At 34.1% G+C, this 18,704-nt stretch overlaps 1 protein-coding gene across 1 annotated transcript; it reads right to left on the bottom strand.

Moving 5' to 3' along the window:
* Nucleotides 1-236: 236 nt before the first annotated feature.
* LOC114286632 (putative protein phosphatase 2C 55) lies at nt 237-9,858 on the bottom strand. Its single transcript, XM_028229812.2, has 7 exons — nt 9,516-9,858; nt 8,608-8,641; nt 7,716-8,513; nt 3,737-4,061; nt 2,852-3,001; nt 1,771-2,061; nt 237-596 (listed from the first exon to the last, which is right to left on the bottom strand). Exons 3-7 carry the CDS (start codon nt 8,477-8,479, stop codon nt 564-566), a joined length of 1,563 nt encoding a protein of 520 aa, XP_028085613.1. The 5' UTR covers nt 8,480-8,513; nt 8,608-8,641; nt 9,516-9,858; the 3' UTR covers nt 237-563.
* Between the last annotated feature and the right edge of the window lie 8,846 nt (nt 9,859-18,704).

Below are 18,704 nucleotides of genomic sequence, written 5' to 3'. Positions count from 1 at the left end.
GGTACAATCCAAAAATAACACCCCCCCCCCCCCCAAAAAAAAAAAATAAAATAAAATAAAAATAAAAAAATTCCTGGTTAGCAAAAGAATGAACATTCTGTCAACATGATTTTGCTTTTTTAAGAAAAAGGTTTTTCGAATCTAATGAGTTGACCTGTCTTACCAACGTTTGCATCACCACCACCACCACCACCACGCCCCCCACAGCAAAACTACCACAACCACTAGCACCATCATTTTCAATGTGTCCACCAAACACAACATTCCCTAGGTTTCATACTAGTAATTTACATAAAGAGTTTCTTACAACACTGTCAAATTAGTTGGCAACAAGAATCTACCCCCGTTCCCAAAACCTTAAAACCCCATCCTAGCAAAAATGCCTAGAATACATTGACATCTATTTATGTACAGTAGTAGTGGTTCAAGAGTGCAGAGTACACGAGGATCATTAGCAAAAGAAAGACAAAAATGGTGACTGGTTAAACTTCATCACATATAAGCATCAGACCAGAACACGCCAACCAGATTGATGATTCAAGCCAAGAAACCTGGCAGAGTCTCTAACCAGACTCGCAAACTGAAGGAGAAGACTCCTGCAATATAACAAATATAGACAACCATTAGAACCAATTTCTAGAAAAGGACTGATTCATTAAGCTTTTTCTGCTTTCTCAGATTTCTATGAAGTATATGCCAAGAAAATCAGTCTCACAATCCAGAGCTACTTTATGTTTTTGACTGAATTTTGGCTAGAATTTGGGACAAAACATTGTATCTTTCGATCGAGCTGGCAGACATAAGGAAGAAACTGATGCATTTCTATCATTTATTACAACATTAAGGGAGTATATGACCCACCTCAAATGTCAAAGACAAGTTCCACTAAACAATAACACCAGAAGCGTGTATACACACACAAAATAGCATTAGTGAGGAGACAATAGCATCCTATATACCTTTCAGAATCATCACTTTCTTACATCAAGTCAAAAGATTTTGAAACCAACTAGTGTTAAGATTTTTATATTGATGATTTAGGTCTGGTGCACAGATGATATTATGCCATTTGTATATCTAAATTATGTTGTACAAGTTATATGAAAGTTTAGAATTGAAGACACAGGCAAACATCAGAGAAAATAAAGATTTACCTCCTATGCTAGGTTGATTTGGCATGTACAACTGAACATATAACTAATTACTTATATTGTATCATGTGTGGAATGGGAAATCTTTGGATCATTTATTCTTGCATTGTCATGTGGTTTTGGTCTTTTGGCATCTCCTTTTTCAGTTGGTGGATGTTTGTTGGGTCGCTCCAGCTATTTGTGCCCAAAGGCTTTTGATTGACTTTCGGAGTTTCGGTTGTAACAAGAAAGCGAAAGCATTGTGAAATTGTAACACCTTGCATGGTTGGAACAAAATGCTAGGATTTTCAAGGACAAGTTCGAGTACATAGAGTTGTTATGGGATAGAATGTCACGTGGCATCCTTTTGGGCTTCTGTTTTCTCTCCATTTAAAGGGATTCCTTTCTTTTGATTTCTAGAGATTGGATAGCAGTGTGACGTGTAGTTTTGAGGCATTGATTTCCTTTGTTCTTTTGTTTTTATTTATTGTGGCAGACTCATTGTCCTCCTGTTTGTATTTTTTCTCTCCTTTTAATAAAATACTTTTTTTGTTGCTGATAAAAAAATAAAAAAAAATAATTACCTATATTATGCGGATGTATGTGTGTGCATGAGAGAGAGAGAGAGAGAGAGTCATACATTTCTGCTGCTGGTAATATAGGAAACGACGACGGTGATGTCATCAAGCTTGCCGCCATAATAACGGAATCCAGCATCTTGGGCAGCTGTGGAGAAAGGAGTCTGACGGTTCTTATCCTGGGCTCGTTGGCGAGCCAGCGCTGCTATCTTCTGAGCTGTAACCTGGGGCCCCAAGCCAGCTCTCATGGCATGAACCACCACTGCATTAACCTCATTGTTGTACAAATTGTCAAAGAGTCCATCAGTGCCAGCAATTACAACATCTCCTGGAGCAACAGGAATTGTAAAGACCTGTATCAAACACGGGTCACATCGGTTGTTTATCAATTCCATATTCAATCAGGTAAATTTTTGAATAATTGCTGAGACATCATGCATTGTGCTATTCTGTGCTTTGCATGGCATTTGTTTGGTTGACATCAGTTGCTGAAATTGTTTCTATACAACCAAAATTGCTGATTGAAAATGACCCTGTGGTTCTTGTGTGAAATGTATAGCAGAACTACTAGTCAGGTTAGGAAAAAGCTACTAGTCAGTTTCAGGGTCACTCCAGAATAAATGAGAAGCTAGCAAGAAAAGTCAACGATGCATTCAAGTAGGAAAAGTGACTCAACGGAGAGAATTTTAAAAACCAACAATGGTTGAGAATTAGAATGATGACTCAAAACATCCACAGAATATTAGATTATATAACCAGATAACACACAAATGCAAATTCATTATCACAACATGATATGTCAAATTCTCACAAAAAGTCCCAATGCCAACAAGGATTCCACTTGCACAAGCAGGGACGATAAAATCCCAGACTCTGCAATGTTTCACTCACGAGAGAAACAGACTCAGTGCAAAACTCTGCAACTTACTAAAGAAAGTAGGGCACTTTTGGTGGTTCCGGGAAGAGGGGAATAAAAACTCCAGGAGCATTGAATTGAATAGATGATCCATTAACATCACTTACAAACAATCTAGAATAAAACTACCAAATTTATGCCATCACAAATATAGAATCTGCAAATCCACCAAAACAGAAACTTTCTGCACTAAGGGAGCAGCACAAAAGTTAAGTGCAGTAACTGACCTGACCAGTGCTAGGTAAATCACCGCCATTTCCGCTCTCCAATTGGTATGTGAAGTTAAAATCATGCTGCTGCACAGGGGATCGGAAAATGGTGCATCCATCTCTAACCACTATAAACCCACTGTCTCCTAAATTAATGGCATGCAGATCCTGCAAAGCAAAGCAAAGCAGAATTAAAAGTTTGTTTCTGCAAAATACACAAAATAGATGTTCCAGTTATCTTGTTCTTATTCCGAAGAATTAAACCATAAAAAATAATCAGGTGACAATCAAAAGGAGATTTTATAATGGCCAAAACTAATAATAGAACCAGATATGAGTTTCAGTTCCTTTCATCCAGGAAAAGTGGGGTAACCCAGATCCTACTATACGAAGGGAGCATTCAAAATGGAACAAAACCTTTTTTTTAACAAAGCTTTGACAAAGTGTTCAGTCTCAAATTCTAGGTTAAGTTAGCTTTCAACCTTCTCAAGTCCAAAGCCCAACTCTTGAAATGCAATTGCTCAATACTGCATGTGTGGTATGGAAAGCTTTCAGGTTTATTCTTCGTATGTATGACACTATCATTTTTTATTTATCACATTCAGTGAAACAATTGATAATCAATGCAATCTCGGGACTCACTGATAAACTGGTCTTTCTTTGGATAAGAAAACTTAAAAAATACATAACAATGCCATTAGAGGTTAAACTGATCTCCAGTTCAAATGAAACCTAGTAAAAAGGGAAAGAAAAGGTCACATAAACTACACCTCGAATTCCCCCCTTCCCCTGTCCTCTCCTTTTAGTACCCACCAAAAACCCAAATATCAAAGCTTTACAGGTCAGAAGCAACTTATACAAGCAATATAACAGAGGCAGTCAACTAAACACAAAGCAGCAAACCTGCTCTGTGAGTGCAATGATACAAGCAGTTGAGGACCCTTTGGCTTTCGTGCTTGAATGAGCCTTCTCCAAGACCTTGGCGGGGTCAATAGAGCCTTTAGGCTCCTCTTGAATTGCATCTACTGAATGAGACATGAGTTCTCGAGCAAATTGTCCTGCATCAACACCCAGATCAGCCCAACCCCCAACACCATCTGCTATGCCGATTGCTTGTTCATCTGCACATATAAAGTGGGCATCCTCCCCACCAGTTTCTTCTTTGTCAGGATGAGGCAAGTAAAATGACCCTGAAATTAACTTCAGTGTTCTTTCTGCTAGGTCCTTCCTGTAGTCAAAAAGTAACATAATAAATAAAGACAAAACTCAATAACACTACCAGCTTTTATACTGACTTAAATAGATTTTCACAAAATTTTTTTTTTTTTTTTTTATAAAATCAGCTCCTGACAATATATATATATATATATATATATGGAACATGTGGTCGATTATAAACCAAACACACCTTTAGCTAAACTGTCAGTTTCATGCATAAAGTAAGCAGATCACTGCAAAGCATGAAATGCTTTGACTATGAATATACAAATAAACATTTTTAAAATGAAAGCAGATTACCAATTGTTAGGTTTTTTGTAATTGGCAATCCCGTTGGACAAAAACACCATTCAATTGTAATGGCTTTCGTTTTTTGTATCTGTGAGGATATGAGAGTTTAGATGCGAATCTAACCCGTGTTGTGCCTGAGTAGAGGAGTTTGTACTGACGTTCTGTATCTTGACTTGAGAAGTCCTTGTTTGCCCTGATGAACCACTCAAGCGGTTTTTCATGTGCTCGAGTAGTGAAGTAGTTCATACAGTATCTCAGCCTGCATACTGAACTTCTGGGAAACATGTTTACTGCTCAAGTGGTAGACGTTGCGCTCGAGCGGTTGGCCTATATGTGAGCACTGCCTTCAGTCTCATCGCTCGAGCGGTAAAGTAAGCGCTCAAGCAGTCTTCGAGGCTCTGTTTAATATAAAGTACACCGTTTACACGTTTTAAGGTCGAATCCGTCCAAACTCTCAGAGAGGAGTAAAAAACAAAGTGTTCTAGTGATCGATTGATCAACGAACTAAATATTGACAAACATCAAAGGTTGTTTTTGTTCTTTCACTCACAAAAAGAGAGCCGTGTTCATTGGTGGATTCCAGATAACTCGGGTCTAACACTCAGATGGATTCCAGAGTAGCTCATCGTTGTGGATTTAACATTGGACAAAGCAATTCCAAAGTGAAGACGGTGATGGAAAAAGCACTTCGGGTTCGGTTCAATTTGTGCCTGAATTCGCTAGGTAATTAAGGGTTCTCGTGTGTAACTCTTTTTTGTTTTCTTAATAGATTGTTTTATGGCCTTGACCCATGATTTTTTTATCACAATTGGAGGAATCCAATTGTAGTTTTTTTCACATTAAATCATTGTACCGATTTGTTGTTGATTGTTTGATTGGGATTAATATTCATTGTTTAAAATTGAATTATTATCACAAATCAATATCTCAGGAGATTTTAGATTTTTCACCAACGAATGGAATCAAATTTAATATGGTCATGTCCATGGCCATAGAAGGTAAAGGCATATTGAGCAAATTGATTGCACCTTACAAAAGTAACAAACATAACAGAAACCAAAATATAATGAAGAAATCATAGACAAGTTATGTAACAGTATTAGCGTAAAAAATATTGTTACTGGTGCATGGTGAAAGATGAGTACACTATTTCTAGGAGTCATGCATAAGTATCGTCCATGTAGGAGGCACCAAACCACAAAAGAGAACTCGGTGAGAGTTGAGTTGGCTTTAGGAGGATAGAGGGTTGGTGGTCAGCCCGATGGGTAAGAGAGCCTTATGGGAAATATGGCAGGCAGGGGTGTTCGGAAATTCGAAACACCTGGTCAAAATGAGCCAACTCATTTGAACCAACTATATTTTGGACGATTTCAAGAACTCCTTCGGATAGAACCAAACCAGATTCACCAGTTTGTTTGATTTTTGGTAGGTGTGGAGTGTGGTCTAAGAAAACCTATTATACTTTAACCAAACTGATAAATACAAAAGTTGTAACACTTGCCACGTTTCGCCATTTGATTAGGTCTATGAATTAGACTTTATATTTCCAAGACCTTATCTCTTCCACCCTTCAAACTTCAATCACTTAACTCTCTCTCTCTCTCTCTCTCTCTCTCTCTCTCACACGCATGGTCTCAGAACCTCTCATCTAGGGTCTCACTCTCTCATCTCCCTCTTTCTCATGATCCTTCTTTCTCTCTTTGAAGACGCAAACCCTATTGAAGTGAGTTTAGTTGAAGATGAAAACCTTAAGGCTAAAGGTGAAGACTTTCAATCTTTGATTTCAAACCTCACAAACCTTTATCAACTCGTTGTGTTCCTCATTTGGTGACGACTTCACCTTACAACTCAGTCAGTCAAACCCAAGGAAAAGATTTGTGCAGTTTTTGTAATTTTTTTGGTTATTGGTTTGTCTTTGTCGATAATTTAAGTTATGTAAATAGTTTGTAAAGATTTTGTAAGTGGGTTTGTACTCCTTTTTCTTCATGAAAATTTTTATATTTTATATTTTTTTCTAGTTCATTATTTAGGGAAATAATTTCAGTTTCTAAGTGGATTTTGTATTTTTTTTAGCTACTAGTTTAATTGGTAAGTGTTTTGTAGAGGTCTTGCCAATGGGTTTATGATATGCATGTCAACCCGTAAAACTAAACCAAAACGGCCACAGGACCAAGAACCATTCACTGATGGTTTCAAAGTGTGATCTGGTTGACAAGACTTTCGATTTGACATTGGATTGAGGTCTCACCCAACCCAACACGACCCGACCTATGTACAACCCTAATGGTAGGCATAAGGAGGCAAAAGACCACCAAAGACATGCTCCATGACGGTTGAGGCAAATTTAGGATGCGAAAGAGAGGCAGAATGGAGCTGTGGGACTAATGAAACAGAATCTCCCAGCCGAAGGAGGTGATTACTTAGATACCAAAGAGGTGGCTTACTATATTTAGGGAATTCTGGCCATGGAGTCCAACTCATTGCATGTGATGAAGGCATGTGGTGGCACCTAGGTAGTGAGGAGTGTTGCAAAACTTGTGATAATAGATGGGAACACAATGGGGTGTTTTAGGAAGTTGGTTAAAAGCTGGCTTTTTAGCTTATTTTTTGGCTTTTTTGTCTTTTTGTGGATAAAAAATGTGAGAAGTGATGTGACCCAAAATGGGTTAAAAGCCAAAACTTCCCAAATAAGCCCAATATATGATGAGTTAGTTCAGAAGTTATGTTCTTGCCTTAACATAAGTTCGTATGATAAACTACTTTATTACAACACGAAGAGAGACAAGACAAAATATTTGTCACTAGAGGACCAAAATGGAGTCAAGATAATATTTTATTTAAATGAAGATGAAGTTGATGTTATTGTTGTGTATTTGTGTCTTTAGAAGAATGGCTTCACAATTCTATAGTAAAGGGAAAAATTGCTCCTGCAAGATCTCCCTAAAACAAAATTGGCACCCAAACAGGAACCTTATCAACTGGATGAATCCAGGATTATCACTATGGGGGTGAGAAAGTATATATGGAGGTGCAAATCTTTATAATTTTAAATTTTGCTAGTATAATATATGATATTTTTCAAATTTTTGGTGGTGCAGTCGCCCCCATCACACCCCCTAGATCCATCCTTACGTTAGACGCTTCATTACCATAGTTTATCAAACAATTAATTAGATTTTTATTATTACCTTATGCAAGATATATTAATTACACATTACTTGTTAGTCATTGCCAATTTGCATTGTATTTTGCAACTATTTTGATCACACTTTACCACATGACAACGGTTTCATAGCATTCAATAAATTCCTCACTTCAATCCGTGGAATAAAACTAAAAAAATAAAAATAAAAAATTCTAGAAGAAAACATACTGTTCTGAAGCAACTGCAGCACTTGCAAGTTGTTCCTCACATCCAGAGTTGTCAAAGGACACATCAGCTGCAGTCCTGGCAGAGGAACTTGCAGGTGATGAGCTGTGGAAGCCCTTCAATCTGAACCCCAAGTATGGAATAGAGTTGCCACTCCTTTTCGTGACATTATATATGAAATATCCATAGAGAAATAAACTGTTGGATTGTTCCTTATTTCTCAAACTCATGCAGGCTTTTTGGCAGCTGTCGAAACTTTTATTGCTGTAAAACGTAGCAGCGTTACTTGTTGACACTGTGAGATGCCCAAGCTTTGAAGTTAAATTATTCAATAAACAGTGGCCAAATACAGCCCTAGAACCACAAATTGCCATTGGCATCTTCTGAAACTTTATGCCCAAAGGAAAGTGGTTGGATTCAGATAGTAGGCGATCAACGTGATACCCACAAACCTGAAATGAAGGCCCTGACACAGACGGAATAGAAAACGTGCGGGAAAGTGCTCCAACAACTGAAAGATTTTTCCTTCGATTTACTAAATGCAAATTTGATTGTGCAGCAACAGTTCCAGGTCGTAAAAGCACATGGAGATCGCTAAATGATGAAAATGGCGAGGAATGGAAAAACCTAGTGCTGCCAAAAAACAGTTTTCCCTGGCCAACAAGAACTCTGACTGAGTCTTGGAGCACACCTTCTTTCCCTGCAATCGACCGCTGGACTTCCCGCTTGAATGCAGTGCCTAGACTGGAGAAATAATTAGATGGCATCTTACCCTCTCAAACAAAGCAATTTCTCTTGCACCTGTTTATTACATATATCACAACCATTGGCACAATGTTCAAAAGATGAGCTCATAACTCCAAGTCATCTATTATCAAGTTACTAAGTAACAAACCTTCTGCTCCACAGTGTAACAGGAAATCAGCAACCTGAAATGAAGAAGCAGGCTAATATATAAGGAGGGGAAAACTTCTTTCACAAACGACAAATATGTTGTCTGTCAGAAATATCTCTGAAGCATATACCCGTCTCTGTGAGCCTTTACCAACAATTTTCTTTTTCTTTCTAATCTATCTCTTAATTTATTGTAAAATGAAAATAAGGAAACACAGGACGAATTTACAGAAGAAAGGACCCAGCCAGCGGTCGAACTACAAAAGTGGTGGAACTACAAAGGGGTTGAGGGGGGCCATGTAATTCCATTTTTTGAAAATTCCATTATTATGTTTATATTTGTGTCAAATGCATAATTAGATGGTTCCCTATAAAAATCAGCTTGCTAACTCTCTATTCCATTAGTATTTCAGTATTTATAATAAGATGATTTCCAACTGTTTCACGCGTTAATTAATACTATATCAATTTCATCGAATCAATTTTAATCAACAACATGTCACAATTTTTTCATTTTTCTTTTTTACCTATACAAAATTTCTGGTTCTGCCCCTGACCCAGCTAAAAAGAACATCAAAACCAACATATAACTCCTGAAAATCAATACTATGACCGAAGTTATTCAGATAATGTAAAAATTTCCCTCCATGGCACCATGTCAATCAAGAACAAAAAGAGAAGATACAATCCCGTTTATCTGATTAACGCAGTGAATCGCAAATTAACTATACAAAATTTCATCCTATTCCATTAACAGAAAGTGGCCAAATTCAATAACCATATATATTCAAATGATGAACATATAGACATAAACAAATATATGAAGAAAAAAAATTACTCAGAAAATAATTCAAGGTCACAAATAGTAAACTAACGAACTAAAATTCAAAAACCGTTTCAAAATCGAACCTTTCTCGATGAATAAGCACCCTGGTGCTGCAATTATGGATGACAATTCGGAGATCGAAGTTGGTGGTGAACCTACGAAGGTAGATAGAAGAAGGCACGAGGCTCTCGATCTTTTGATCGCATACTGTCTCTGTCTACCACTTTATGCTTTGGGGATCGCCTCAATGGTGATAAACGATATACGTACGTAACTCCGGAAACTTCGGGTGAGCTGAAAACACAGGAAACCCTACAACTCACGAGTGGCAACTGAATTTTGGGAATTGATAGGTTTATTATAATTATTTTTAAAAAAAATAATATTAGTCTATTACATTGAATATTTATTTGATATGTTGTATAGGGATAGTTACGGATCGAGTGTGGAGCAGATTTATAGAAATTTGTCTCTACTCTATATTATATTAGGGGCGAGGTAAATCGAAGGTAGAGCAGAATGCAAGTTAATTTTGTATGTTAAAAAATAAAAATATTAATAAAAGTTATAAATAATTTTGTATATTATGAATAATAATTTATAAAAAAAATTAGTGATAAATTTAATTTAGAGAGTGTATAAAATAATAGGTCTAGTGAATATTTTTTTGTTGATGAGAGGTCCACCTTTTGTGAAATAATTTAATAAAAAATCATTTTTTGATTTTGAAGGACATTTTGGACTGATTTGACAACTTACAAAAAAGTCAAAAAGCTACCGCTATTCACCCAAAAAAATATATAAAAAATTTATTTTCATACAAATTGTGAGACAACTCCCTATGACGAAAGGCGGCTGTGCTTGACAAAGGCGAGGATAAATTACACAGGCGGAGGCAAGCTTAAAGACTATGTTGTTTGGCCCATAGGAGCCATTACGGGTCCTATTTTGATAATTCGAACCGTTTAATGTATAGAACTCGTTGAGTACTATATGCTTATAAAATATCACGTTAGTCAGATATCGCTAACTATATGATCAAATCAGTTTTGTATAAAAAAAAAAAGAATGGTGTTATAGTTAACGGTTAAAAAAAACTAATCCGATCAGATAGCTATCGATATCCGATCAAAGCGATTTTTTACAAGCATATAGTATTCAACGAGTTCTACACATTCAACGGTTCCGATTAGCAAAACGGGACCTATGGTGGGCCCCCATGGGCCGAACAACACCGTCCAATTTATGCTCGAAAAGAAAAGAATCATCTCCTCCCTTACACTCTGCCACGTTGCCCCTTACGCTACTGACCATACGGCCTATTCCATCACTAACTTCTTCTATACACTTATTTATACAATTTTTTAATACACATTTTTTCATAAAAAGTCAAAAAGTTAACCCAAATATTCATATTTTTTTCTCAACTATTTAGTCTAAAAAGACAAAAAGTGCACTTATTTAGGACACCCCGAACAACTCCTTTGTTTCCAATTTTACCCTTGCTGACTTTTTTATCTATTCACTTTAGTTGACTATCTGCTCAAAAAACATTTATATTTGTTTAAAAAAAATTCCTATCTGTTCAATTTTTTTCTTATTTGTTCAAAAAAACATTTCTATACGTTCAATTTTTTCCTAAATGTTTAATGTTTTTACCATATTGTTAATTTTTTAATCATTTCAAGTATCTGTTCAAATAATTTTTTATCTATTCAAATTTATATCTATATATTCAAAATTATTTTCTATCTGTTCAAATTTTTTGATTTATTTGTTCAACTTTTATCTATTACAATTTTTCCCTATCTGTTCAAGCCTATTTCACCTATCTATTTAATTTCATAGCGCCTATTTTATATTTACAATTTTTATCTATTGAAATTGATTTCAAACCAAGAACCGGATTTCTATATATACAGAGAGAGATAAAAAGAGAGAAATTAGGATGCGGTGATGAAACTCGATCATATTTCTAGATGAGATTAGTGAGATCTTCATTAGAGGTCATCTTCTTTAACCATTCCAACATCATCTTCCATTTCAGTCCACTTCAAATTCATATATACGAAAATAAACAGATTTATAAATATACACATTTATTCTTTCAAAATTTTTGACTATCAACAACAACAACAAAACTAAACTCATTTCATAATAATAAATCATCTTCAAAGAAAGAGGCAAGAAATGCAAATTTTATCAGCTTTGATTTGACTAGCTAGCTTAGGCCAAGTTTGGCTACAAAGGAAAAAGTGCACTTATTTCATCTTTTTATCTTTTTTAGGTCACATCAATCAACATTTCCTCTCTACTTTTTCTACACATAATACAAAAAAAGTCAAAAAGTGCACTTATTTAGTCTTTCCAAACTAGGCCTTAGTATTAAGGCCAAGTTTGACATATCTTGAAAAAGATAAAAAGTCACTATCCTATTTAAATCACATCATCTTATTTAAGTCACATCACCTCTCTAACACATCACTTCAAATCCAACCTAAACCCAACTCATATTTAATAAAAAGTCAAAAAATATGCTTATTTAGATCATTCCAAACAACCCCTAAGTATAGATCTTGAGGTTGCAAAACTGAAACAAGTTGGAGAAACATTTGAAGCAGTTCAAAAATAAGTCAAAAGTTTGTGGACTTTAAGCAAAGAACTATTAGGAGAACAACACAACATTGCCTTTAAATCACTGCCTTCAAACCATACTGCAAAATGTGCTAAAATTGCTATGAATTTTCTCCATGGATTTATCACCAGATCCCCAAATTTTAGATTCAAAACGAAAAATGAGCCATTGAAGAAATGCAAATTAGGTGAAATTATAGTTTAACAACCCCAAATCGACATTTCAAAGCATATGACATTCACAAAGTAGGCATCCACAGATCGAACATTTCGCTCATGGAAAAGCAGAATCTCTTTATGCCTGTATAGATATATATAGATCTTTATATAACTGAGATACAAAAATTATCCTCTAAAATTTAATTACATCACACCAAAATCCACACTATCCATTCTCAATCTCTCCACCTAGGGTTTCGTTTTCTTCAAACGATGCACCAAACCTAATCAATCTCATCTTCTCTCTCTCTCTCTCTCTCTCTCTCTCTCTCTCTCTCTCTCACACACACACACACACACACATCTGTACTCTCTAACAATGTCGACGGTGAGATCATCTCATTCTCCTACTGACAACAAAAACAACTACATCGATGCGATGCCGTTTATCGCAGACCAGATTTTCCAAAGTCGGCAGTTTGTCTGGCACCTACCGAGTCTGCGCGGCGCCGCTCGGTTTCTCTACCACGCCACCAACCGGAGAATGATGCGCGAGCCGTCAATGCGAGTGCATGAGTCAGCGGTGGAGCAGATCAAGAAGAGACAGAGCTATTTGACGAACTCATGGTCGATTGTGATTCTCGATCTCGTGTGGAACCTGGCCTTTGTGGTTGTTGTAATGGCTGGTGTCGAGATTCGATCCTTATTCTTTTTCGTACAAGGATGATAGTGTTAAAAAGGTTTTCTATATATTAATGATTGGGGGCTCAATTTTTTTGGCTCAAATTCGGCTCGAATTTTTTTTTTTTTTTTTTTTTTTTTTTTTTTTTTTTTTTTGTGGCTGGGTTGATGCTTTGCTTATTATTATTATTTATTTTTTTCTGTAATGTATTAGCCTAGAAAAAAAAAAAAAAAAAAAAATGCATTTAAGGCAATTTCGAGCCTCATTTTCGAGGCTTCAATCACAGCCCTTTTCTATAATAGGTTAGACTTAACCTAAAAAATTTCTAAGTATAAAAGTTGGATTTTTCAAAACGTACGATTTTGAAAATGATTTTTGGTAGTAATTATTTTTTATATTGTAAATAGTGTAATTTGATTTTATGAAATTTTTCTATGAGGTATTAATCACTTTACTTCAATGTCAAATGTCAAATTTAGAAATTTCAGTCAAAATATTATTTTTGTACTAACAGGGAGAATTACTTTCAAATTTAATTGGATTTTGATTTTTTTGTATTTTTCTTTGATAGGGGTATTTCCTTATTTATATTGTAAACTTAAGTAAATGAAATATAAATGTAAGAGACTAAAATGAAAATATTTACTGAAATGGTTACACATAGAAATAAGGTTGATGTGCAGAGAGTGCCTTAGGAGTTGAGTTGTGTGATTAGTCTTGTCTAAGGTGACCGCTCAAGCGGTCAAGTGGTCACTCGAACGGAGATACAAGGTTCCTAATATTTTCACTATAGACGTGCAAAACTTTTGGGAGATTGTGTTCACCGCTCGAGTAGTGAAATGTTCGCTCGAGCAATTTGTTCAGGTTCAACAAGTATAAAACTCACATTTTGCTCATTTTCTCTCACTTTTCTCTCCTTTCTCTCCCTCACCCCCCATGTCCGAAAACCCTAGCCCTAAAACCTTTAATTTCACCCTATTTTACTAAGGATCCATCATACATCTTGCAAGATTAGTGAAGAATAAGTGAAGTCACCATCTTGACCGGTTAGATTGTGATTTCGCCAAAGTTTTTGCTTGGGTCTTCCTTGTTAGCTCTCATCCTTAAGGTAGGGGGTTCTCTTGACCATAAATATTTATGATTTGGTGTGATTTTGTGACATTTTAGGGTTTTGAGTTGATTATGAGTTAGAAAACTTTAATGTAAGTTGTTTGTGTACAAAATGGGGTTTTCACTTCAATTTTTAAAATGTGTTGAATGTTTTGGTACATTGATGGATAATAATTGATAATTTGAGGATTTAACAAAGAAATGAGGATAATCCCTAATTTTCTTGAAAACCCTATATTTGAGATTTTTAAATTAAAAAAGGGTTTGAGCTAATTAGCGCTTTATGTTAAAATTTCACTTGATACTCCTTTAAAATACATACATGGGATAAATTATAGATTATGATGATATTATTAAGGATTTATGGAAGAGAATCGTATGAAGACTTTGGAATGTTAGAAAGATGTAAAATAATATCTTGCATGGGATTGTTGTTGGTTATGAGAAGGACTTGGATTCATGAAAATGGAGAATATTTCGCTAGTTCTACTTATTAATTTTTTATGCAACTAAATTATATTTTGGATAAATTATAATATTTGGAAACTCATGCATTGCATTGCATACACATGATTTTTGGATTAAATGTAGAGTAATTTAAAGGTATGTGTGGTTTTGGAAATGCATTATGTGTTTTGAGGTGCCCAATTTCTCTCCCGTGCTCAGAGGCCAGAAAATGTGGGGATATTATTGGTATTTTGGTAGAGATGCCCAATTGCCATTCTGTAATAAGCGTCGGTAAATATAGAGGAAGGTTAAAATGATTGATGGGTGTCCAATTATCCCTCCATGCTCGGTGGTCGAAAATGTGGAGATGTTTTTAAAATGAAACGGGTTCCAATTGCCTCTCCGTGTTTGGTGGCTAGTAAATGTGGAGGTTTTCAAAAAGTAAGAGGTGCCCACTTGTCCTATTGTGCTTGGTGACTTGTAAATGAGGGAAGTGTTTAAGATATGTAACATGGAGTTTATTACAAAATGAAAGTTCTTGGTTATGACAATGGTTAATGAATTGGGTCAAACATGGGTTAAAAATTATGCATTTCATAATTGAGTTTCTAAATAAAGTTAGGTCGTACGTATGACATGGAATTACATGAGCATAATCATATTGAACATACTTGTATGTTGTTAAGTTTATTTGCTACCGGGCGTAAAAGCTCACTCCCTTTTTATGGTTGGATATCCTAAAATTCTAGGTAATGAAGGTAAACCTTGATACCGTTGAAAAGTGAATGGAATTCAACATGGAGCGCTCAAACTTTTTTGATGTTGTTTGCCTACAGCTATCAAGCTTATCTGTTGAGTTAAGATTTTATTTGTTGAAATCAAGACCCTTAGTCTTGAAAAGTGTAAGCCCTTATGGCAAATTAGATGTATATTTTTATATTTTAGTGTATTGTAAATTATTACAATGAACTTGAAGGGGAATTTATGAGAATGTAACAGATTTTAGTTTATAGAAATGTTTAATTTTATTTCTTATTTATAAGAATGTCATGAAATTGGATAATAATAATGGATTGGTAACAAATAATATGGTATAAATATCGGAGCGTTACAATCGTGGCGGCGGCAGTGGTGTGATGAGTCGAAAGGATTCGTTGGTGGTGTTGTTGAGGGTTTAGATTGATCTGAGATGCGAGTGAGTGATGTGTTGTTGAGCATTTGGATTGATCTGAGATGTGAGTGAGTGATGTGTGTGTGTGTGTGTGTGTGTGTGTGTGTGTGTGTATGTGTGTGTGTGAGAGAGAGAGACGCAGCGTCGGAGAAAAGAGAGACGACAGCAGATGGAAACAGAGCAAATAGAGAGAGTGAGAGGGAAAAAAAAGAGAGAGATGGAGTGGCTGGGTTTTGACCGTATATCTCTATATAAGAAAGGTATTTTGGTCCATTTGTTTTAGTTTGTCCTTATAAACAAACTATTTTTGACCCTGGATCTTTGACCAAAGAAAATTCAATTTTGGACTTTTAGCCCGTGCTCCCTAATTTATATTTAATGAGAATTATATTATATGAGATAGAAAATAAATAAATAAAAATTAATATTAAGTATATTATTGTAGTGTTTTAACTTTATTATAATAAAAAATAATTAATTATATATATATTTTATACATATAAATATATTTAATATATAATCGGAGAGGGGTTCAGGTGGAACGGGGTGGAGAAAATCCGTGCGGGATGACGCGGGGAATACGGGTGCAGAGCGGGGTGGGAGAAAATGACCATCCCTAAGTCCAGCTTCTCTCCAGTCTTGAAACGAACTCGACAGTGCTGTTGGGAAGTGGTGGGCTCGATTCCGAGGACATCTCGATAATTCAAACCGTTCAATATTTAGAGATCGTCTAGTACATTATCCGTACAAAAACTCACATTAATTGGATATTGATAACCACTTGATCAACTTGTATTTGTATTTACGATTTATTTAAAAATCATAATTACCGTTGAAACAAATACAATTTGATCAAATGTCTATCAATATCTGATCAATGTAATGTTTTGTAGAGATGATGTACTCAACGAACTCTATACATTGAACGGTTTGAATCATCGAAATGGGCCGAAATCGGGCCCACCACGTCGCAACAGCACTGTCCAATCTGATTTCGAACTGAAAAGAAGCTGTGGCCATACATTAACCTTTTCGGTTGTATTTATAAGTCAATTTATTTAATTTATTTGTTAAACAAAACTTGATTGATGGTATTTAGTTATAATTTTATATTATAATTTTTTTTTTTATTTTTTCAATTTATTTGATTAGAAAAGTAAATTTTTCCCAAGTTCCAATTTACAACTTCTAAGCTTATTTGAAACCGTTAAGTGCATAGGATAATAAAACCTTATCTCTTTGGTCTTAATTATAACTTTTGAGAATATTTTGAATAATCACACAATAAAAAAATTCATATTACAACTTATTTAACCAAACAATGTTTAACTTCTTTCACCCATTGTGAAAAATTGTACCAAAGACATTTATTATATAATGCCATCTTTGAAATGGCATCATTTCGTGCAATTTATTGGCCATGTTTGATTTGTATTTGTGAAACAATTTAAAAAAATAATTTTCTAGTAACTGTTTTTAAAATTTGAAAATTTATTTGGTTGTATATTTTGAAAATAGTTTTGAAATTTGGGATGATTTATTTTTTTTGGGAGGGTAAATTATAGTGACATCCCTTGAGATTTTTATTTGATACAAATCTTCCCTCACATTTGAAAAATTACACTTACCCTCTTATTATATTAAAATGACATATTTATCTTTTAGCCTTTATGCATATAAAATAATAACATAATACAAATATTTTGTTCATGTCATTTCAAGTGAAATAACAATCATCTTCTTTGGTTTAACTCACACAAAAAATTGAGTTTCCTTATTTTCCTTATTTTTTATATTTTAGATACACATAATCTAGATATACTTAAGAAATATAATATTTTGTGATTTTTTTTTAAATTCAGCAAATACAATATATATATATATATATATATAAATTCAATATATTATTGTATTCAATGGATTTTTTAAAGTTTTTTTTTTACAAATTTTATATATTTTTAAATATATTAAATTGATCTAATCTAGATATAATGGTGAAAATAAAAATAAAAAATTATATTCATATATAAAAATTTATACAAAAAATATCATAAAAAATGTTGTAATAATGATATTATTGTAAATATAAATCATATTTATGGTGAAATGTCACCATTAAACTATATTATTGTGTTTGAAAATTTTATATAAAATTTATGTTTGAATATCATCACTCAATAAGAATATGTTCTGGTAAAATTTAATGATGGAAAGTTATAGAATGTAGTCACCATAATAAGAAGAATAAATGGTAGAAAAAATGATAAGATGGTCATTTAGAAGATTTTAAGGCATGTCATCAACAATCCAATAGCCAATTTGTAATGAGATTACAAACCTCTCAGAAGGAAATATAATTTTTCAAATGTGAGGGGGGGAACCTGTATTAAACAGAAACCTTAGGGGGTGTCAGTGTAATTTACCTTTTTTTTGTAATTGAATAAATGAGTGTGAGAGAAAAAGTGATTGATTGATGTATAGAATGTGAGAGAAAGGGAGAAAAAAAATTATTGATTTAAGTGTAATAGAGAGAGAAACGATTTTGGATATTGTTTTCAAAAATTTTCAACCAAATAAATTTTTAAAATTAAATTGTCTCTCAAGATTCAAATCAAATAAGGCCATTGTAATCTAAATGTAGAAGTCAAAAGTATCATTTACTCAATTTGTAAATAGTAAGTCCTTTTTTTTTCAATTTTTAAAAATTATTTTTACCTAATAAAGTGTAAACAGAAATTATATCAAAGAGTGTAACACAAATTCTTAAAATAAAAAACAAATCAAGGAATAACAATGTTAAATTATAGTAATGCTTTTATCTCACCATAGAGATGTGATTTTGCCGCTTGTTACTATTGTTTTATGGAGAATTTTACAATACACACCTCTTATTATATACATTTTTAATTATGTCATTTTTTATAATTATAATCAATTTTTTTTTAATTATGACATTATTTTGAGATATTTGATTATGCCTCATGTAATATTTAATTATGACTTATTTTTTATTTTTTATTTCACTTATGACTCAGAAAATAGAAAATTATGTTATTTTCTTCTTTAGTT

The sequence above is a fragment of the Camellia sinensis genome, chromosome 6, assembly GCF_055761805.1.
Source record: "Camellia sinensis isolate YWXY chromosome 6, ASM5576180v1, whole genome shotgun sequence".
Taxonomy (NCBI): domain Eukaryota; kingdom Viridiplantae; phylum Streptophyta; class Magnoliopsida; order Ericales; family Theaceae; genus Camellia; species Camellia sinensis.
The sequence above is the reverse complement of the archived record's forward strand: the minus strand, read 5'-3'. Positions and strand labels throughout refer to the sequence as shown.

Bases quoted from the DNA above. Each gene is read 5' to 3' on its own strand.
- LOC114286632 (XM_028229812.2), bottom strand. From the start codon at position 8,479: ATGCCATCTAATTATTTCTCCAGTCTAGGCACTGCATTCAAGCGGGAA. The intron at 3,002-3,736 runs GTTTGCTGCTTT...TTTGCTTTGCAG, and splicing joins TCATTGCACTCACAGAGCAG to GATCTGCATGCCATTAATTT. The intron at 597-1,770 runs GTATGACTCTCT...GTTATATTGCAG, and splicing joins ATATTACCAGCAGCAGAAAT to GAGTCTTCTCCTTCAGTTTG.